The 23,727-nt window shown below is 43.6% G+C and overlaps 1 protein-coding gene across 3 annotated transcripts in view; it reads left to right on the top strand.

Moving 5' to 3' along the window:
- The window catches only part of RHOBTB1 (Rho related BTB domain containing 1), a 59,434-nt gene that overhangs the window by 22,111 nt on the left and 13,596 nt on the right, over positions 1 to 23,727 (top strand). The window contains exons 1-3 of one of the 3 annotated variants that reach the window (XM_069980290.1): positions 14,523 to 14,904; positions 21,302 to 21,503; positions 22,355 to 22,458. In XM_069980290.1, coding sequence (XP_069836391.1) covers positions 21,312 to 21,503; positions 22,355 to 22,458 — 296 coding nt within the window. In that variant the 5' untranslated portion in view covers positions 14,523 to 14,904; positions 21,302 to 21,311. Of the gene's footprint in view, positions 1 to 14,522; positions 14,905 to 16,179; positions 16,373 to 21,301; positions 21,504 to 22,354; positions 22,459 to 23,727 lie in introns of those variants that run through there. The other 2 variants (XM_069980289.1, XM_069980288.1) reach the window with 2 other exon arrangements.

Below are 23,727 nucleotides of genomic sequence, written 5' to 3' on the forward strand. Positions count from 1 at the left end.
CCCCTCCCATACCGATCCCTCCCGTGCCGCTCCCTATGCATATATGAATATGCATAGTGGGTGGCTGGGAGCAACCACCTCCCTCACTATGCAGCACGGGAGGGGGTGGGGTGGGCAGCACAGGAGGGGGATGCTGGGCGGGCAGCCCCAAATGCTCCTAGGCCCCTCATCAGCATAGTAGCAATTAGCAAATATCGTAAGAATGCAGGGAAGAAGAAAGGATTCATTACCAGCTGTGCAGCCATCAGGTAAAGATCTTCTGTGGCATATCAGCAGGTTCATTGGGCAGAACCTGCTGATAGTGCCACTTTAAATGTAGGCAAGTATGCTATGAGATTTGGCTTAGGGCTAAACCAGGAAGCAGACTGTAGGGGATTGCTAGTTCTTTACCTTCACCAAAGAAATCCATAGTTCATTTACCCTAAGCAGTCTCCAGTAACAACAGCCAAATTCTAGAGGATAATTTCCTGAAGCACAGAGCCAGAAATGATAGGCAGAAGAGTAGTTGTACAAGTATTAGGCCCAGTTCACACTGAGCAAAAACAGTGGAATTCTGTGGCGGAGCTCTCTGCTGCGGCATCCCACCGTGTCCTGCAGTATTGGGAGGGCACGCGCACCTCCGCTTACTCCCCTCTCCACTCAAAGAATTGACATGCCAATCCCGTAAGTGGAGAGCGGCGGCAGCGGAGACCCTCGCATCCTCCCATAGAGATACTGCAGGACACTGAGCACGGTGGGATTCCGTGGCGGAGCTCTCTGCCGTTTTTGCTCAGTGTGAACTGGGCCTTAGGTTAAAACTGGAAGAGTTCACGTAAAAACAGCTAAACAAGCATGAGTCAGATAAGGCAGCAATAAATAAACAAATAAATAAAAATAAATAAATAATAAACTAAATAAAACTGACCTGGGTCAGGACAGGCAGCAATAGTAAACATAATAAAAAAACATCTGTGTTAATGTAAACAGTAATATAAACCATTTCCAAATATACCACAAGAACCACAGGCAAGAGAGGTGTGTCCAAAGCATCTGTAAATAAGCAGAAGTGCTCATCCATTTGCCAATCATCCCTTTTGAGCATAGACCTTAAGGAACTGCCACCCTCTCACTTTGGAGAGCTTTAGGACACCAGTGTCCAAACATAAACAGATATGAGAAAGACAGGTAGATATATAATACATAGATGTGAGTCAAGGGGTAATGTGTACATATCTACTGCTTTTTTGCAATAAATATCTCTTTTTAGCCAGAACTGGTAAAATTCAGTAAGAAGGGATCACGGTAATTTGTCTATTTTTATGCTCCGTTTGTATGACAATATAAATGGATAACTTTGATCTTCCCACAGAACTCTGTTGTTTTAGACAAGGTTAATCTCTTTATTCTGCCAATGATAAAGTTAGGTTTTTGTCTTTAAAATTATGTATAATTAGTGTTGGCATAGCTATGCCCGGGTGCTCTGTGTGGCCTATAATTGGTCTATGCACAAATATTATTAGAATTTTCTCATTTGACATCAAAGATTCTGACAATTTTAGATTAGTTAACTTGTGTATTTTTTTGTGTTTGAACACCCCCCCCCCCTTCCTCATCCCAACATAATATATGGTCATTTTACTGCATTGTGATTTTGAAGCTTGTATTCAAAGGGAATGTTTCATCAGAAAATGACTTATCGTTTAAATTATGGTTTTATGTTAAACATATTTTTGTAGAATTTTTGGTGACTTTTTTTCTAATTTTCCATTTTTCTATCTATATTATAAAATAATCCTAAAATATTGCAGTTTTAATTACTAAAGCTAAGCTGAGACTTTATGTTCTGTCTGTGGTGATAAGAGGAGTCTGCTGTAAAGTAATCTGTACAGCAGCAACATGTGACACCAATAGATAGAGAAGACTACAGCAGCTCCCTGTGGAATGACCTCTTCAAAGGTCACAGAGTCTTGCTGTAAAGCATAAATATGCAAAAGAAGAGCCCGTGGAGCCTCATAAAAGTCTCAAAACACAGGGCTAGCCAGATATCCCTTCGGGAAGGACCCAGCGAGGGGTAGCTCTTGTTAGGAAACCACCAAAACCACCATATTAAGTAGCCCTATAAGTCAATGTAATGACAAGGGGAAAACCAAGGCCATGTATCTATCCACATACAGCTGTTTTGGGGTGTTGCCCCTCATCAGTGTGGAGCAGGATTCTAACTAGGTGGGAGCAATACCTAGTACAGCCATAAGAGAAACAGATCGCTGATCTCAGGGAGACCAGCCAAACGACAACACTGCCGTCAGTGTTGTCGTTTGGCTGGTCTCCCTGAGATCAGCGCTCTGTTCCTCCTATTGCTGTAAAGCATGTCACTAAATGCTGTTAAAAAAAAAACTCAGGCAAGATGGGAGTCCCCATAACAATGTAAAAAAAGGGAAATAATATTTCAGTCAGAAAACACAAACAGATTAGAATAAAAGAACAACTTTTAGTATCTGACTAATTTCATACATTTTAGATGCTAAATGCAGGGTTCAGGTGCACTAGGTTTAAAACATATTACTAAGGGCCCCTTTTAAGTAAGCTTAGCTGACCTAGTAAGTTCACACTAATTTAAGGAGCCTTTTACACAATTCAATCATTATGCAGACAAGGGCACAGGAACAATCAAGGTATCACTCACCCTTCATTATTATCATTATTGGCTGCACATCCCCCTGATTCTTAGGCCCGAATACATAATATGATCATCTACCAAACAAGCGTTTTCTCATTCAGTGGCCGATTGCTGACCCTTTTACATGGCTCATTTATTAGTTTAGAACATTTCCACAAACATTTATTTGGTGGATAGTCAGACAGTGTAAAGAGCCTATACGCTTGTGATCTTACTTCGTAGACTATATCTCCTTCTGACAGTGTTAGGGTGGATACCCTTTCTGTTTCTCGCATGGTTCTCCTCCAAAAGAAGACAATCCCAGACAAAAGCAAAACGAACAACTCAAGTTAAAGGACAACTACGGTGAAAAGCTTTTTTTCCCAGTAATTGAAACACATTACAAAGTTATATAACTTTGTAATATGCTTCAATCACCTATCTGCCCCTCTTCCCTTACTTTTCCCCCCTCAACCCCCACCAGAAAGTGAAGTAAACTCATTCTTACCTAATGACTGTTGACCCCAGGCTTTTCTGTGGCAGCCATTTTGTGACAATGACATCATCAAGAGGGAGGCGGGTCTAAGCCCTGTTAGGCCAGCCTCACTTTGTCAGATGTCTCCGGTTGCTCAGCTCTGATTGGCTGAGCAAGCTGTAAGCCATCTAACAGTTCTACAGTCAGTTAGACATCACAGGAAACAAAGTGCATCATGGGAAAGCCCAAACCAGCAAGTGAAGAAAAAATGAAGACACCAACTGGAGCTTCGGTTCAGTTTTTCTTTTATCAGCACCGGAGTTGTCCTTTAACATAACTTTTTCTCAAACAATGTTACAGGAAATTTTGTTAGTTACAGTACTCTACTAAGGCATAAAAGCTTGAAGATTAAAGTCCCACTGGATGTTGCTTTTTCCTAAACATTACTATTACTGTAATGTTAATTAGACAATAAAAATATCTAACAGTTCAAATCTGTTAAGGTTTCCGTTCCCTCTTCCTCGGCAGTGTTACTTCACACAGGTGTCTCTTTATTTGGCAAGCTCCCCCCTTTTACCAGACACTGGTCTTAGAGGTTAAAACCTCTACATATATTCCATCAAATATTGCCCAGTAGGCTACCTCTCTCCGGCTTCTAAGTCTCATGGACACCTGCTTTCAGATTTCTTATCACCATTGGGGCCAATTAGTTTTGCTCTGCACTCCTTCCTCCCGTCCATTGCTACCACTGCTACCAAGTCCCAATCAGGCTTACAACCCAGATACCATTATCTAGGCCACTCCACAGGCCTGCAGGGAAACGACATCCAGCTGCAGCTATCTTCTGGCCTTATAAGACTGGGGATTTCCCACTTTGACCCAACTTCTGCAACTTCTGCAACTGCTTGCCTCCCTGAAAGGTCATCCATACCAGGGTAATTTGCCCCCACAGTCCCAGTAGACTCTTGAGAGCTAGCCATTCATAGGCTGACAGTACAAAAGTAGCAGATGCCCCCACAAAATGACACATGCCAGCCACTTCTACGGCCAATCTTTCCCTAGCCTCAGGATTGTAGTTACTTCCATCATGACCTTGGTAAGGCTCCTTCTTCAGAGCTTCTCACACAGCCCACAGTCCACCAGTGCTTCTATAGCCTCCAGTCCTGCTCTCCTGCCCAAGAGACGGCTAGTGAACTACTATCCAAGTCCCTGCACTTCCTTCTCACTATTCAGGCCAACAGCAAAGGCAGCCGGTGAAAGATTATCTTCTAACATGTTACAAGACAGTTATCCATTTTCCAGCTCATCTGCTGATTGCTGTCTCTATTACATGGAGAGATTGCTGCCTGATTTGGTACATAATCTCTCAGTGTAATAGGACCTTACACACTCTTCACACTTTGACACCGAACCCAGGTCGTTCAACACCGTACCAGGGCTCCATCCATTCATTGTAGTGCAGCAGAAAATCGGTGTCACAAAGCTTGTACCGAAAAATAGCTCACATTGTGTAACCAGATCCAATGAAAGACATTTCCTTTCATACCAATACATTAGATGGTTGTGTCTCATCCTATGCGTACATAACTTTCATCTGTCTCAGATAATTGAATGGATTTTTACTGTTTCGTGTTCGATGTGATTTGGCTGCTCTTCCTGTCACAAAGACAGGATGAATGATGATGATGATGATGATGTAACTTGGGACTGCTCTACACATTGAGTGCTGACATAATCAAAAAGCTGCTAGAAGTAGCCTGATGGAAAAATTATACAATAATAAAAATAATAATAATCAGCAGCATTATAAAATGCATTTCTCAATACTTACCTAAAAATTTTTATCCACTACTTTTTTTCTGGCGCAGTTCCCTAAGGTCTTATTCACATGTCCAGTAAAACTGTCTATGGTCGCAAATCCGCAACCACAGACAATTTTAGGGCCTATTAAATCCTATGTGTGCATTCACACCATCCATGCCGTCATCTGTGCCGCGAAAAAATAGGACAGATCATAGTGCGGATGGCAGCACGGATGCCTCCCCCCATTCCTGTCTCTTCTCCTGTCACTGCTCCCATCTCTTCTCCGCTACGGTGGAGGTTGGGTTGCTGGGGATAACTGGAAGGGAGGACTTGTGGGATACATTTTCTTTTTAAATTTTTTATGTGTATCAAATGTGCACTGTGGAACATTATTCCTTTCTGTGATGATTTTATTGGTGATTGTCTTTTATGGAAATGTAAACTAAATGTTGAAAGAAAAAGAAAAAAGGATACAGCCCCACAGGTTGCAATTTGCAGTTGGAAAATGTGCAGCAGTGGAAATCCTTACCAAATTGTACAGATTTATTTTAGATCTACCTATGGAAGACGTGCCAGTCGTACACGATGTGCACTACATTAATTATTAGTTTTAGACACAAAAAAGGAGCGTAACCTAAGAAGTGCAATAATGTGCCAAAATTCTATCACAAATTCCTAGTGCAATTTAGGACAACTAATAAGTGGACTAAACTTAGACTAGACAGTCTAAGATTACGACAGATTTATTAAACAACCTGAGCAACTGTAATAAATTTGGCACATCCTTAAGCTGTCTTGTCTAAGTTTACACTGTCTAAGAATAAAACAATGTTAGTAAATGCAGGCAGTGTTTTTGACTAGCCCATAACAAACTCGCAGTGCATCCACAACATAAACTAATATGTCTATTCGGGCCAAATCCCATTAGGATTCTCCATGGATTTTTTGCAGCGTATAGATGTGATTTGTTGAAACCTCCCCCTGACTATAAAGAAGTTGTCCCACTAATAACACTTATTTAAATGAGTTTTATACTGGGGGTGCATCACTCCCAGTAATGTAAGGATCCTAAGGGTCCTATTGTAATACAACGGTGGCCATGTCTACGCTCACTGCCTCTCCATTTATTATCTATGAGACTTCCAGTGAATACAGCACCATTGTGCATACATGACCACTGCACCAGTCCAATGGTAAACTCAGGATTCCTGTTTTTGAGATCAGTGGTTGGGCCCTCAACAATCATAGACTTATTCCTTTTATCATGTAGCTAGGGTATAAGTATTGGTGGGGAAATACATTGTTTAGGTGATACAATGTAGGTGGGATGCTAGACATTGTTAGGAAATTGCTAGACTGGATGATTCAGATTTGGTGGAAATGGTAAATAAACCTTTGTAATTTCTGGTTTGTAATCTTAGTCTTATTTGAATATGAGGCAGAGCAGTAAAGAGAACATAAAGTAACACACGCTCCTAGTGGAATGCTACAAAATATATCCCCTCTCTTATTAGGGCTTGTCAGAATAGACAATGCCTTTGTGATGAATGCTGTGACTCCATCAACACCATGACAAGCGTCTAGTAGGAACCTGTTTTTTGTTGTTCTTTCCCACAGGCTCAGCCTATTCTCTATGCGACACATCTCACTGTCCAGGTGCTTTAAAATATTAGTGGAATTTTGCTAACATGTCTACCTAGCTAAATATTTGTTTTTATAGTGGGATGAATGGTAGCACGTAGAACCTATATATAGTTAGTAGCCCATAAAGAACATACGCATCACTTTGAGGAATAACCTGGTGACCTACTCTTTGTTGCCTTATTCCCAAAATCTATCTATTGTCATTTCCACCTTGTTCTGACCTGTGAGAGTCTAACAACTTCACAAGTGGATGTAAGCTGAGAATTAGAACGTGTCTGAACCAACGTTACCCCCTGCAACAAACCTGTGAGACATCAATGACTCATTGTCCTCTTTGGAAGCTGAGATTTTATTTTCCTATCCATAGACATGTGCTGGAGACCGCAAAAATGTGATAATACAACACAGGTATTAGGATCTATAAATATATATTGCTCATACCTGGCAATATATGAGAGGGGACATCATGGAGATGCAAAAAAAATTGACGTGACACTCTTCCTGTAAAAACTTTTTTCCCCTATGCCCTGTCCTTTTGTATATAATACCCCCTAAACAAATACAAATCACACTCCGGACTTCTTAAATGAAGATTTAGACCATAGCCAGGATGTGTATACAGACCCCAGACTATAATCACCACCCCCCATATATGCTATTTACCAACCTGGTGTGGCAGACCAGATATTTGGCAGAGCTGCAAGGGGCACATAGGTACCATCCAAGCCCAGGTAGGCAGGACATGTCAATATCATGGGGCCCATGGTGGTCTGTAGCTACTACTAGAGGGACTCTAGTGCATACATTAAAATGAATAGCCCCTATCAGTGGCAGCATGCATCCAGCATTATGTCCTATCATTTTAGGTCTGAAAAATGCTGATTTAAAATACACATATGTAAGCCTTAGCGTTCCGTGTGTCCCTTTGTAACTGGAATATCCCCACCGTGTGGTTGGATAACACGCTAAAGCATTTGCATATGTTGGCCAATAGAAGAGGACTTGAAACCTTAAAGCCCTATTACACAAAGCGATTATCGTCCATATTTGGCCAATCATAGGCCATTACGGACAAGTATCACTTCATGTAATAAAAGGCAACGATCAACATGTTGAAAGACAATGATAGTAATGATCTGCTGCTCTCGCTCCGTGTAATAGGAGCAGTGGCAGAAGACCGCCACTATCACCTATTGGCTCCCTGGATGATCTAAAGATTGTCCAGGGAGCCTCCTGCCCTCCCCCCCCCCCTGCGTACTTACCTACTTGCTGTAATAGCACCGGCAGCGAGCGGGGAAAAAGGAGCAAGCGAGCGCTGACCTTTCAGGCCGGCGTTTGCTTGCTCCCTCTGATCGCCCCATGTAATATAGGCTTTACTGTTTAGACTGTAAAGGGCACTGTGGATTGCACTCACAAACTGGGGGGTGGGGGTTATGGGAGACTGATACTTCACCACCCACTGATCAGCACTGTAACTGTATAGTATAACGGTCTGGGGCTCCCAGGTCATGGAGGAGGACAGTGATTACAGATGATTGCAAGAAATTCAGGAAAAATGCCTGTCAATTTTTAATCCAATTTGTTAATCAAAAACTTCTGCTATGTTTGGATAGAGAAAACTCTATAGTGATGAGGTAGCTGATGTAACCTCACCGATCTACTTTATCCATTGATTAATCAGTAACTGGGAAGAACATAGTAATGAGTAGAAAAACTGGTGGAGACATCTAAAAACATGAATGAACACTGAACACATCCACAGACCACAGGGCACGTCTGCTTGACAATTACAGCATGCGGCATATACAGATGTGTTTTACATTGTATGATACAACTAATGTTTGCAACAATTTTTCTTAAATGCTGAGTCGGCATTACAAAAAATCTGTATATGTAATTTTAATAAAAGCCCCAATGAAATACTATAAAAAACACCATATAAACAAAGATGGGTGAATGTGAGCACTCTTGTATTTTACCATCCGTATTATGGTTACACAGTCTGATGACCCAGGCCCAAGCTCTGGCCAGGACTTGAAGTGTGAATCTATCTGAAGATGGCATGGATGGAAAAAACAGGAGATGTCGAAGATGCTCAGAAAAAGCTCAGATAGGCATTCCCCTTTAAATATCACTGTGCTACCATGGTTGTTTTTGTTTTTTTTGCTATGGATTAATGTACTTTTTTTTGTCCACCGCCACCCAAATTTATTATAGAAGTTTGGCTTGGAAAAAATTAAAACAAAATTATACCTACCTCCCCTGATTCCCTGCAATGTCAATCCCAATGATCACGCAGGAAATGTTTGCACAGCCAACACACAGAGACCACTGACAATTTTAAGGCCCATTAAATCCTACGTGTCCTTTCATACCATCCGCGCTGTCATCCATGCCATGATCCTTGCCACAAAAAAAATAGGACAGGTCATAGTGCGGATGGCGGCACAGATGCCCCCCCCCCCCTCACTCCTGTCACCGCTCCTGTCTCTCCCCCACTCTTGTCACTTGCTCCCGCCTCTCCCCCACTCCTTTCAACCTTTCCTATCTCCCCCGCTCCTGTCACCCTCTCCCATCTCCCCTGCTCCTGTCTCCCCCGCTCCAATACCCTCTTCCATCTCCCCTGCTCCTGTCTCTTCCCCACCCCAATCACCCTCTCCCATCTCCCCTGCTCCTGTCTCTCCCCCGCTCCAATCACCCTCTCCCATCTCCCCTGCTCCAATACCCTCTTCTATCTCCCCTGCTTCTGTCTCCTCTGCTCCTGGCTCTCCCCCGCTCCAATACTCTCTTTCATCTCCCCTGCTTCTGTCTCCCCTGCTCCTGTCTCTCCCCCACTCCAATCACCCTCTCCCATCTCCCCTGCTCCTGTCTCCCCCGCTACAATACCCTCTTGCATCTCCCCTGCTTCTGTCTCCTCTGCTCCTGTCTCTCCCCCACTCCAATCACCCTCTCCCATCTCCCCTGCTCCTGTCTCTCCCCCGCTCTAATCACCCTCTCCCATCTCCCCCGCTCCTGTTACCCTCTCCCATCTCCCCTGCTCCTGTCTCCCCCCGCTCCAATACCCTCTTCCATCTCCCCTGCTTCTGTCTCCTCTGCTCCTGTCTCTCCCCCGCTCCAATCACCCTCTCCCATCTCACCTGCTCCTGTCTCCCCCGCTCCTGTCTTTCCCCCGATCCCATTTCCCCTGCCTCCCCATTTCCCCTGCCTCCCCCGCTCCTGTGTCTCCCCTGCAGGTAATGGGAACTGTCATAGAAGTTGTGGTTTGGAATTGGGGCAGGTGAGTATCACTTATTTTTGCACCATAATCGTGTGGCATCGGACTACCCCTTTTAATTGCTATACAGATTAGTTTAAATAAAACTCAAAAACCCATTGCCGTTAAAAATTAGTTCATGTGATAGAGTCTTTAATAGACCGCACTCCTACAAATGTTCTGCTTTATTTGAAAGATTCTGAGAATTACAGAGAATAACATTCAGTCCTTCCTGTATCTCTGCTTCTCTAGAGCAGCTGAACTTTACATGAGCATCGATAACTAGGTTCTAATTGATTTCCTGTGTTCTTGTAGACAGGATGTCTCAGTATCACTTTTATTATCATTGTATAGTTCATTCTTAGAAAGAAACTAACACATTGGCCATTTCTAGAAAGTCCGGAAGACATATATTTTTTTTCTTCTTCATCATCAGATAGAAGGAAGATAAACCAATATAGTGTATACATACATTGAGTAAAGGATTATAGTTACAGATCACTGTATGGTTATAGTCTCCAAGCTATGTGGCTGTAGCTACCTGTCACTGTGGTGGGAAAGCTAACTCTGGAGCTGAAATCATTAAAAACACAAATATAAAAACATTAAATAAAAACATGTTTAGATGTGATAATACTTAAAGGGGTTCTCCACAACCTGTCAACCTGTTCACAATAATTTAGCAGTTTTACAATAATTTAAAGGGAGACTCCAATGAACATCTTTTTCTTTCAAATTAACTGGTGTTAGAAAGTGCCAGAGATTTGTAATTTACTGCTATTTAAAAAATCTCCAGTTTTCCAGTACTTATCAGCTGTTGTATGCCCTGCAGAAAGTGGTGTATTCTTTCCAATCTGAGACGGTGCTCCCTGCTGCCACTTCTGTCTGTAACAGAAACTGTCCAGAGCAGTAGTAAATCCCCATAGAAAACCTCTGCTGCTCTCCAGATTAAAAAAAATAACACACCACTTCCTGCAGGACATACAGCAACTGATAAGTACTTGAAGACTTGATTTTCAATCTGGAGAGCAGCAGAGGTTTTCTATGGGGATTTACTACTGCTCTGGACAGTTTCTGTTACAGACAGAAGTGGCAGCAGGGAGCACTATCTCAGACTGGAAAGAATACACCACTTCATGCAGAACATACAGCAGCTGATAAGTACTGAAAGACTGAATTTTTTTTTTCTTCAAAGAAGTAAAATACGAATCTCTGGCACTCTCTGACACTAGTTGATTTTAAAGAAAAATATGTTCACTGCCGTCCCCCTTTAAATTCTTGCAAACTGCTAAATTATTGTGAACCCAAACTTAAAAGAGCTAAAAAATAAAATGCCCCCCAACCTAGCTGCTCTTACTCCCCAAGTCGTCTCCCGCCGTCTCCCGCCTTTCTAGCTGCTGCCGTTCCAGAGAAAACGTTTTTTCTAAAAGCCGTATAAATCCAATATGGCGCCGGCCAGGAGACTACATTTCCATGCAGTGCTTCTCGCTGCTTGCTGGAACCTGTAGTTCAACAGAAGCTCTGTGACCTGATATATTGTGATGTGGATGGATAGCAGCTTGCTGGGACCTGTTGTTCTACAGAAGTTCTGTGACCTGATATATTGTGTAGAAATACAGGTTCCAGTAAGCTGCTATTCATCCACATCACAATATATCAGGTCACAGTTGTGGATGGATAGCAGGATATACGCTAGGAGGCCGAGAGGAGGAGGAGAAAATCATTCGCACCGGTCACGGCTGCAAATCCCCCACTGGCACAATCATCCCCATCCTCCCCGCCCGCCGGCCAGCCACCGCTACTGCTGCTCTTTGGCACAATCATCCCCATCCTTTCCTGCCCGTCGCCGCTGCTCACCCGCACCATTCCGCCCCCCCGACACTATCATCCTAAGCCACACCACTGCTCCTGCTGCTCTCCGGCACAATCACCCCCATCCTCGCCGGCTGCCGCTACTCACCCGCACCAGTCCCCCGGCCCGGTGCAATCATCCACCCCCCTGTCCGCCTGCTGCCGCCGCTCTCCCGCACCCCCCCCCCCCCGGCACGCACCGATGCGGGAGAGCATCAGCGGTATCGGATGGGCGGGGGAAGAAGGGATGACGATCGTCCTGTTGGTTCCCGGGCCAGGGGTCTGGTGCGGGAGAGCATCAGCGGTGGGCGGGCGGGGAGGATAGGGATGATTATGCCGTTGAGCAGCTTAGGATGATAGTGCTGGGGAGGGACGGGACTGGTGCGGGAGAGCAGCGGAGGCGGCCGGCGGATGATTGTACGAGCAACCAGGCCAGGGGTTTGGTTAGGGCGGTGACGATTGTGCTGGGCCGGGGAGACAGGGACCGGGGGCGGCGAGATGGGTGGTGACGATTGTCCCGGGGCGGGTGCGGGAGGGCGTAGGGGGGAGATGGGGATGATTGGGCTGCTGTGTGCCTCTCTTCAGGGGAAGACTGTCCTCCCTTTCTTCAGTGGGCAGGGTTATAATCGTTCACCCTGCCCATTGAAGAGATGGAGGACACGTGATCCCGACACGGAGGGTGGGGGCCAGGAGCAGGGAATGGTGTCGGACAGGACTGAGATTTGATGATTTTATGCAACCAGAGGGAGTGAGTGCGTCCAGAAAACAGCAAAACTGTGCATAATCCGTAATAAATGTATATTGGAAAGATGAAAAGCTATGGGTGGGCAATTTATTAAAGCAAAAATGATTTTAGGGGGAATACCCCTTTAAATTCTTGCAAACTGCAAAAATCTTTCAGAGCATTTTATGTATGTGACAACTGTAGCCAGAAGGAAAGGGTGACACAAGTTGTAATAATAAGATTGTAATATTGCAGCTTCTGCGCCACTTTACATTTAAAGGGGAACTATCAACTGGTTAGACGACTATCCTGCTGATATGTTTCTACTGTGCAGGAGACGCCGAGGAGAAAGGTATGTCTCTTACCTTCCTCCTTGATGGTGTTCTTTGCTCCACGGTCCGGTGAGACTCTTAGGTGCACTGCCCAGTAGCTCCATTCCATTCATTACGATTAGAAAGGGTGCGGATCGGCGCTATGGGGATGGCTAGAGCTACTAACAGTCTCATTGGACCGTGGAGCAAAAGACTAAGGGCCTATTCCACGGGAGCGATAATCGCTCGGTGAAATAGAGAAAACGATCAGCCGATGATCGTGTAATCGGCTGATTGTTTATTTAAAGCCAGACCTAAAATCATCAGTCCCCCACCGCACATCGATACGGTGGAAAAGCGGTGCGCGGCGGGCGACCGGTGATTTGAGAAGCAGCATACATTACCTGGCAGGACTTTTCCTCCGTTCCGTCTTCCTCCCCGTGTCCTGCAGCACAGCATCAGCAGCTCCGGAGCAGCCTGACTGAGCTGTCAGACCGCTCAGCCAATCACAGGCCACCGAAGTTGATGCTGCGCCGCGGGACCCGGGGAGGAAGACAGGGCAGAGGAGAAGTCCTGCCAGGTAATGTATGCTGCAAGGGCATCGGTAACAATGTCCCTGCAGCCCTCGCTCAACGATCATCAGGCCGTGCCCTGTAAACGAGCGCCGATCTAGCAGATTGGCGCTCGTTTACATTGTTGATTGGGCCCTGTGGAATAGGACCCTAACTGCACGGGAAATGCGCCAAGGAGAAAGGTAAGAGACATACCTTCATCCTCAGCGTCTCCTGTGCAGTTGGGACATATCAGCAGGTTAAATTCGCCTATCCTGCTGAGTTCCCCTTTAACCCCCTAACAACAAAGGGCACAAATGTACGCCTTGGCGTCGTTAAGGGTGTTCAGAGGGGGGCCGCATGGCGACCCCGCTCTAAACCGCCGTGATCCCGGGAGCTATCTGCAGCTCGTTGTAATCGTTCTAATTTGAAAAACATTTATGACAAGTCAGTTTAGCCCAGGGCGAACAGCGTAAACACGAAAGTTCCCCAAATAAAAAAAATATATATTTTTTTTTTTTCTATTTCACCACACATTTAATTTTTTTCTGGTTTCGCAGTGTACTTTATGCAAAAAATAAGCCAGTCATTGCAAAGTACAATTATTGGCGCAAAAAAATAAGGGCTCTGGGTGAAAAAAATGCAAGCGCTACGGCCTTTTAGGCACAAGGAGGAAAAAACGAAAGCGTAAAAATGGAAATTGGCCCGGTCTTTAAGGGGTTAAAATAAAAGCCCATGGGCCAGTATAGAGCAGTAGGCTAGTATGGCTATTAGAGGGCACCTGGTGCTCCCATCACAGGGCACATCTTATGGGATCCTATAGATCAGCTACGTGAGGGAGAACGTCTCACATGGCAGTAAGTTACCGTGGAACGTGACCATTGTTATTGTCATCTCCCCCCTCGGGGCACTGCAAGGTGCAGAATGGCTGCAGCTATGGGCCCGGCTCCCTCCAAGCTGTCATTAGACTGACGTCAGTCCATTGAAGTGACAAGAGACGCCCGCGGCCGTGCGGCCCCTGCTGTACACAAGTTGTTATTGTGCCCGGGAGGCTGGGGAGCTGCACACGGTACCGCACGTACAAGCGCACAGCAGCAGCAGCGGCAGACAATAAGCCGGGGCGCGCGCTCTGAAGTGCTCGGGGCCGCGCTCTAAGGGAAAGGTGCGCGCCCGCGCTCTCTACACCAGGGGGCGCGCGCTCTATCGCCGCCGCTCAGAGCGCTCTCGTTGTTTTTCATGAATGAAATCCAATCGGGCGGATATAAATAGCACGGGAGGCGCTGACGTCACGCGGCGAAGCGGCTGCAGCTGGAGGTCGGCTTCTTGCATTATACACAGCCCTGCCTGCGCTTCTCGGTTCACGGTTTTTTTTTTTGTTTTGTTTTGTGTTTTTTTTTTTCTTTTTCCTAAAGTGTCTGCGGGAGGGAGGAGATTAAAGAGGAAGAAAAAAAAAGGGGGATGGAGATGCTTAAAAGGGTAAAGATCGCCCCTTAAGATGGATAGGGGTAGGGAATGTCATCGCAAAGGGAGAAGACAATGAGATGGCGCTATGGTGCTCTGCAAACTTGTGCCTAGTCTGAGCCTGGCACCTCCATCCTTCCAGGGAGAACAATAGTCATCGCAGACAAGAAGTCATCCAAGAAGGACAACACACCAGGTATTCTAGTCACTGACTAGCCAGCTGTCTGTCTATGTATATGGCACCAACATATTCTGCAGCCTTGTACAAAGCATGCACTTAGATTGCATTGCATGGCACAGGTACTAAGAACAATTCCTTTAATTTTTAAAGAATGGGAAGAACATGCAAACTCCATGCAGATGTGGCTATAGTGTCAATTCATTGATGACTGGCCTGTTCCTCTATGCAGCACAGCTTGCCGGCCATGTGTGTGTATGTGAGAGCGTTGTGTTCTATGATGCATGTAGGGAGGCATGACGTCTGCCCGCACAGGTATGTGTCGCCTGCCCGCACAGGTATGTGTCGCCTGGATTCCTGCGCTCTCTGATCACTCGTGGGCTTTTGATGTGCGGCACCATTGATATAACGGTAACACAAGAGAGAGGGAGAGGCGTTATCAGCACAGCCAGGAAATAAAGCAGATCAAGGCGGATGTAATGAGGCTTTGTGTCTTTTTTTTTTTTCTAGTGGACGCTGTAATGTGGCATTTAACCCTGATGAGGCTGCATCCTCCTTGGCGGATCGGATATAGGATGCATGTGGATGTTTGGGTGAGGGCGCTACAAATTTGTCTTTGTGTATGCTGAATGGCAGCGACTAGGTTTATTCCCAGGCTCGGGCTGTGTTGTGTCTATGGAGTGTGTTGTGTGTTGCTGTGACAACCGTTCTGTAGGAAGGCGTGAGGGGGCTCGAGGCGCAGAAAGCTGCCATATGATTGTTTAAAAATAGCGTCCACATTCGTCAGGGAATAGGATCCTATCTACCTTAGCACATCTATATATTTATATACGTTACAAAGCTATTTTGTGTATAGGCATCTGTAGAGCGGCGTATACTCTATATACAGTATAGGAAGCAAATTATGGATTAAGATATAGGTGGCTATTCAGTCCGCAGTTCGTCCATATATTTATTTTTTTATTGCATTTAATGCAGTTGCATCACATTAATCCATGTGCTGCTAGGAGTTTATTTTATTGTCCTATAAAATGGCACCTGTGACAGGTATCTACGTTCAGTAAGGGAGTCACAATGGAAGTATGTATAGAATCTACCATATAAGTGTTAGTCTATACTCCATTTATAATTCAATGGCGCTGCATGTTCTACTCAGGTGACTCCAGGTGCTGACTGGGTGGCGGGTTGGCACACCTGTAATCTACTAGGATTTGTCATATGGAGATGTGAGTCACGGTGAGGGATGGGAAGTTGTTTCCTATGACTGGATCCAAGCCTACATATTTGTCACGTTGTCTAGTAAAGTTCAACCTCAGTACAGTTATTGACTGCGTCTTGTTCAGGCAGCAGCGGCTTTTCCAATGAGACCTGAGGCGACGTAGGTAATGCCGGGATCAGAGGTTTGTCGCCACTGACTATTCTGCCAAGACCAACAAGAATTCTTCACAATCTGATTTTGCTTTCTTCCTTTGTACTGGATATACAGGTGAATAACGTTACTCTTTCATTACTGTACTTACTGGTTATTAACTCTGTAGCTGCTGTAGAACTACAAGTTTTAGCATGTTTTATAGCCAGAAGGGGGCAAGAAGTGGTCCATCATGTTCCACACCAGGGGGTAGGGAATCTTGGCCCTCCAGCTTCTGCAAAACTACAACTCCCATTGTGCCTGGACAGCCAAAGGCTGTCCAGGCATGATGGGAGTTGTAGTTTTGCAACAGCTGGAGAGCCAAGGTACCCAACTTCTGTTCCACACCAACTTTAGAGCTGAAAGTTGCTAGCATATGTTGTGGTGTTAGTTGTCAGACTGTCTAGACATGCTGGTATTTGCAGTCCTATTGCCATAGTTTTTCCTGCCTGTGGCTCTTGTAAAGTGTAACAGGTGATCGTTTACATAATGGCGAGGATTAGCGAGAGAGAGAAACACAACTTTTCATTGTTAAGAGAAAATGTGTTCTTCTGATCTGTTAGTGATGCAGTCTGGGATCTTGCATAATATTGCGGACCTTTGCTTCCGATGTTGTGGCAGAAATCTCTGAGCAGGGCCAAAGGGCTCTAAATACAATCATCCTAGAAAACTGTTTTACAGGTGTCTGTCATCTATAAGAGGATTGTAGGAACTGGATGTCCTTTTAAAATAATGCATTAAAGAGTCTAGTTTAAAGGGATACTCCGTCAACTTTTTTTTTTCCTTTTTCCAAATCAACTGGTGTCACAGAGTTATATAGATTTGTAATTTACTTTCATTTAAAAATCTGAAGTCATCCAGCACTTTTCAGCTGCTGTATGTCTTTCAGAAAGTGGTGTATTCTTTCCAATCTGACACAGTGCTCTCTGCTGCCACCTCTGTCCAGAGCAGTAGAGGTCTTCTATGGGGATTTGCTGCTGCCATGGACAGAGCACAGTGTCAGACTGGAAAGAATACACCACTTCCTGTAAAGCATACAGCAGCTGATAAGTACTGGAATACTGGAGATTTTTAAATAGAAGTAAATTACACATCTGTATAAGTTTCTGACACCAGTTGATTTTATTTCTTTAGCCAGAGTACCCCTTTAATATTGAGAGTTAACTTCACCTACTTGTTAGATGTACAGGTAGATATTGGAACGCATATTCTAATATGTCATGGTATAAAATAGTTTATTGAATTTAGAGATTTCATCAGCCAAACATCCATCCAGGCATCCATGATGGGAATTGTAGTTTTGCAACAGCTGGAGGGCCGAAGGTTCCCCATCCCTGATATAGAGTGACACAATGGGGGAGATTTATCAAACATGGTGTAAAGTGAAACTGTCTCAGTCGCCCCTAGCAACCAATCAGATTCCACCTTTCATTTTCCAAAGAGTCTGTGAGGAATGAAAAGTGGAATCTGATTGGTTGCTAGGGGCAACTGAGCCAGTTTCACTTTACACCATGTTTGATAAATCTCCCCCATTATATACAAGCCACAGAACTGATAACTATGCCATAATGTAAACTGAAGCTCCTATACAGCAGATTGTTTGTATTTTCTCATAAATCCTTGGTATGAAGGGGATGACTATAGAGAAACCATACATATCCTTAGGTGTGTTTCATGAAGTATATGTCCTTGTCTTTTGTAAGAAGTGTGATAATTACATTTTATTGATTAATCCAATTGAAATATTTGCCCTAGGCTTATAAGCTTGATGTAGACTCAGCACACAGGCTAATTAAACATGAAATACATATATATATATATATATATATATATATATATATATATATATATATATTTAGTGTGTGTGTGTCATTGGTACAGTTACAGTCAGGATGTCGGTGATCTTTGTACTTCCTTTTTGATGACTAGTGAGTCAGCTCTGGGTAAGGCATCCCACAGTGTCTTAACTGGAAAGTACCTGGTACCTTCTCCGCTGGCTGGAAAGTGTGCGACAGCATGTTGAGAATGAACATCCTGTGAAATAAACATTCATAATATGCCTCAGTATTAAGAATACATTCTTCAAGATGCTAAGAATGACTGAATGAGGCTTAAAGGGACCTTCCCAACTTCAGACAATGAATGGAACGCTGGCCGTGCATGCTGCCATCATTTATTCAGGGCACACTTTTTCTCTGGTCACAGGAACAATGAGGGTCCCAGCAGTTGGACACCCACCACTTAGCTCCATAGCATAGGGAAGTTTGTAATACGTCTTTAAGTTTAAGTAAGAATCACTTTTAAATGGGTATTCCTACGCTGTTTACGTAATTCCCATTAACCATAATATGAGTTGCACTAACTACATCAAATAGGCAGCTTGGCTGTTTTTTTAGCTTCCTGGCCACTATCAACTGCTATAGTGGGTCAGGGAACCTTCAGTTTCAAGGTGCGGGACCCATATGAGCTATTTTTGGCATATCCATAAATTTACTGTATAGGACTACCCCTTTAAATTTTTCCCCTGAGTAACTCTGAGGACTGCAGCGAGTGATTGCTCACATATGCTTTTCTATAAAGTACAAAACACTGTCTTTCAAAGGGTTAAAAAAAAAGTTTAATCTTAAACTTTTTGTACCATATGCAAAAGTTGCAGCATGGTGCTTCCATAGCCAACTACTTGTTCTGCAGTCTCTAACAAAGTCTGTTGTGTAGTCCGGCTGGTGAGTTACCATGACTCCAATAAGTGACTTGCAAGTTGCATAGAGCAGAGTTGAGAATTAATATACACTGCAATACAAATATTTCCCCACTGAGCTTCATTTCTTTTCTTCAAAGACTAAACAAGCATCCTCCTTTCAAGGATTTCCTAGACAGAACAGTGTTAGCCCAAATGGAAACAAGGAAATGTTCAAGACAGAAGTTGTAATACTGGTTTACCATTAAACATCATGCAGCTTTTGAGGGCTCCAGACAGTGTAAGGTTCAAAGACGTCACATTTCCAGTCTCTACTGGACATCAGGATATTACCAAAAAGGTTATTCTGACGTACAGGGCGATGGCTCGAGGTGCACCTCTAGGCTTGCCACTCTACTAGTGACTACATCATTTAGTCATTTTACATGAGTATACGTCTTATTTGCAGGACACAAAAGTCTAGTCTACCATGCTTTAGTCCAGGGATGGGGAACCTTTGGCCCTCCAGCTGTTACAAGCTTTGGCTGCCCAGGCATACGTTGAGTTGCCTTATCAAGTTTTGGTTTGGTGCAACACTTCTTGTTATTTGTGTATTAAAAAAAAAAAAGTGAGAAAATCAAGCATAGATGTGCACTACTGGCAACTATTGGCTACACTTCAGCAGCTGAACCCCTGCTTCCAGTTGATATGGAAGGGCTTGGTACTGCTACCCTTTGGGCCCATGGAAGGGAGCCAAGGGCCTCTGTACTCGCGGATCCCGCGAATAACTTGCTGCTGATTCCGCCGCTTAACACCCCCCCTTTAGGTTCCACCAGCCCCATAGACTCCATTGTATGGTCAGGTGGATTCCTCCTTCCGCCCAAAGGATTGAAATGTCAACTGTTTGTGCAGACAGCAGAATCCGCCTGACCCTAAAATTAAGCCTATAGGACGGACAGATGTTCAAGTGGGAGCGGTCACGGAATCCGTGGCAAGTTATCCACATGATTTTCGTAGTGTGCAAGGGCCCTTTAAGTGATTGACTGTATGTAGTCACTAGAGTCCCTTGGCTCCCTTCCATGCACTACACCTCTTCTTCTTTTTCCTTGGAGATCCCCAGTGATACTTCCCTCTTTGATATCTTTCAGCCATATGATTATATTATTTTAACTGTACCCACTGGCATCTACAGTGTTTCTAAAACATTAAGTACAGATCATCTTTTCTAGAAAGCATGCACAGATCGCCTCTCATAAGGCATTGTAATGTTTAGCATCATTTCTCTTGGTGCTGGTTAACAAGCTCTGAGAATAGATGCCTGGACTAGAAAGCAGAGGCGCTGTGGTGGTGTAATAACGTCTTTCCTATGGGAATATATATGTAGAAAATTAACAGATATAATTACTGCACTGCAGTAAAAACCCCGGAAATATTGTGTGTAGATGGAAGAGCAAGCAATAGAAAAGGATACAGGATTTGCAGTCTGATATTTACCGGGTGTCATGGATTTTATTGAAATCAATGATTTTTATTATAATGGTTACTATTTATAGTGTATATCTGTAGGTGGACGTGTATTGTGCTATGTGTTTATTTTTAGAATATTTATTATTGTTGTAGACCAGATGAAAAATAGCACCTTACTGTATTGTTCTCACTATTATTGAAAACTATGGTTCTCTTATCGCTGATAAAAAAAAGACCCTTTAAGGGGTTGTGCAGTTTAGAAAATCCATTGTCCTATACTATATTAGGGATATTAATCTCTGGAGTTGAGAGCAATTACAAAGAATGTCGCTGTGTCTGGAGGACCTGACTCATTGATGTGAATGGGCGCTGTGTAATGCTTCATTTCCCCTGTGGTGGCGCTGCAATAAATTGTACCAGGTTTCCCCACAGACTGCAACTGACCTTAGTATGAAATGGACCCTTCTAAAAAGTACGATCATCCATAGTGGAGAACCCCTTTAAATACTTGCTGGGGTTGAACAATTCTTTTTGTGTATGCTTATAATGGGGACTTGGCTTCCACAGCGTTTGGATTGCATTGTGAACACGTGAAAACACAGCCATATTTTGTGTAAGTGCAGTCGTGATAAAGAAGATTGGCCGCATTCCAGATACACCTTACACAGGCTGGCGTATGTTTAGAGCAAACAAATGCTGTCATGATGTTTATTTCGTTCAGGTGTGACCTGATACTCCACGGCTCCAGGCGTTCAAGTATAAAAGGAGGAGCATCCCTCTAATTTTTAGTTGTAGAGTACTCTCCATAGAGCTAGGAGTGAGTTGTCAATGCTTTACTCATCATACCCTCGTTGCCTTCTTAGGGCTGCATAAATGGACACTGATATGGACTACGAAAGACCGAATGTCGAAACCATCAAGTGCGTGGTGGTGGGAGACAATGCGGTGGGCAAGACGCGGCTTATCTGCGCAAGAGCGTGCAACACTACACTAACCCAGTACCAGCTGCTGGCCACACACGTACCTACAGTGTGGGCAATAGATCAGTACCGAGTATGTCAAGAGGTAAGTGTCAGTGAATTCTGCATATGCATGTTTCCATGTCTGACCATAGCTGTCTGTAAGAAAGATAGGAGATATATCGGTTGAATCACTTCTCTTATTCATATATTTTATTGTTTGATTTATTGTAGCCATTTGTTCTTTTTAACATATAACTGTAGGGGAAGAAAAATATATACCATCCCATATAAATAAAGTCAGTATGTAGCGGAACAAATATTGGGAGAATTCAGGCAATAGGTCATAAAGGAAAGGCTGAGATTTCTCCTCTTTTCAAATCCATTCCTGGCTTTGGCTTCAAATCTTTGGCAGATAATTTGTCAGATAATCTTTCTGTGTAAATGGACCCTAACGACACTTTGTCATGGTTGCTTTTGAAGAACTGTTAACAGATTACAGTACCTGTGAAGGTGCATAGGTAATGATGACTGGCAGCAGTACTTCTTTTCTATTGACTGCACCAAAAACACTTATCCCTTATTATCGAGACAACAGTCCAGTTTAATGCACATGTTAGGGAGCGAAGGACATGGGTCATCCCTAATCTGCCTCCCATTGACTATATTTGATTTTCATGACACTCCCTAATATTGCCAAATTATTACCTGTGCACATGCACATTGGTTTAGTATTATAGAGTCAATGCCTATGTAGGATTGCTTTCCAGATGCATTACCAGCTATTGTATAGCCGTAATCATAGATATGAAACAAACCATTCTCTGTTAGTCCTGCATATTAGGTTTTGTGATGACAACAGAAATAGTGCACCATCTGCAGAATTCTTCAGCAAGAAGAGGTTGCTGCAGCATTAAACCTGTACTATTATATATATATTTTTTCTTTTTCCTTAAGGTCCTTGAACGCTCCCGGGACGTTGTTGATGAAGTGAGTGTATCTCTCAGGCTGTGGGACACCTTTGGGGATCATCACAAGGACAGACGTTTTGCCTATGGAAGGTAAACACTATTGCTTACTCCATACATAGCCAGCCAAATACATCCACATTACATTTGATGGGTACAAAGAATATTGGGTTTTATAAGTCTTAATGGTGCTGAAATCGGAGACTGGGATCGTATTTCACACAGTAAGCGTATCTGATGTACAGTACTTTACCATTCAGGTATTAAGAGAGGGATAGCATTACTATGGTAACTTAGATGCTGTTCTTCTTTTCCATATTTGTTCAATAGCCATATGTATGGGTGCACCCTTGAAGTGGTTGTAGAACAGCTCCAAGGTCATGTGAATGTAGCTTTCTGTAAGCAGCTCATTGACTGAAGTCATTTTATATTCTGCTCAGCTATTCCTTGGTTATCTTGGTCCTTTTGACAAATAACAGATGGGATAAGTGCTAATGGCAGCCATTACTGCGTCCATATGGGTTGTAAACCTGTGTCCTCCTTTCTACATGCCCTGAATAATGTATATAATTTAGCACTTCTTCCTACCTATGCCGCATCTCCTATACTGATTTGCTCATGTCAGTTTTTTCACTTGAGTCTTATATCGTCATTGCATTACCAGACCACGGTGCACAGACATGTGTGAGAGAGGGACTTCTGGTAAAATGATAGTCATAAAATTAGAAACTACAGCTGGGCTCTAAAAGGGTTAACAGTAGTTTGACAATAATGGAAAATGTTTTGCAAACAGTGAATGAGAATAGCCCGGTTCTGTGATGTAAGGTATTTTGAAAAGTTTACAAAATCACATTGTAAATTCCTACACAACAGCCTAAGGCAGGGAACAGACAGAGATTTCTTAAAGGTTCTCGAATCTTGCAAATATCTCAAGATTTTTTAATAACTTGTTTACCTGTTAGAAAAAAATATAGGGGGAGTTTTATCAAACTGGTGTAAAGTAGAATTGTCTTAGTTGCCCTTAGTAACCAATCAGATTCCACTTTTTATTTTTTAAAGAATCTGTGAAAAATGAAAGGTGGAATCTGATTGGTTGCTAGAGGCAACTGGGACAATTCTACTTTACACCAGTTTGATAAATCTCCCCCATAGTGTCCATATCATCCTCCACCGATTGTTAGATGGGAGAAGAGCTCAGCTATGGGCTTTACTCCCCAGGTTGCTGCACTTCTCCTGGCTCTATTCAATGATTGGAAGGGTTTGAGCACCCAGATCCTGACTGATCACTGATCTGTCCTCAGATTATTGGTTGTCTGACTATTGGAACCCCTGTCGACCAGCTACTGAAGACTATATATAATG

Source organism: Dendropsophus ebraccatus, chromosome 8 (genome assembly GCF_027789765.1).
Source record: "Dendropsophus ebraccatus isolate aDenEbr1 chromosome 8, aDenEbr1.pat, whole genome shotgun sequence".
Taxonomy (NCBI): domain Eukaryota; kingdom Metazoa; phylum Chordata; class Amphibia; order Anura; family Hylidae; genus Dendropsophus; species Dendropsophus ebraccatus.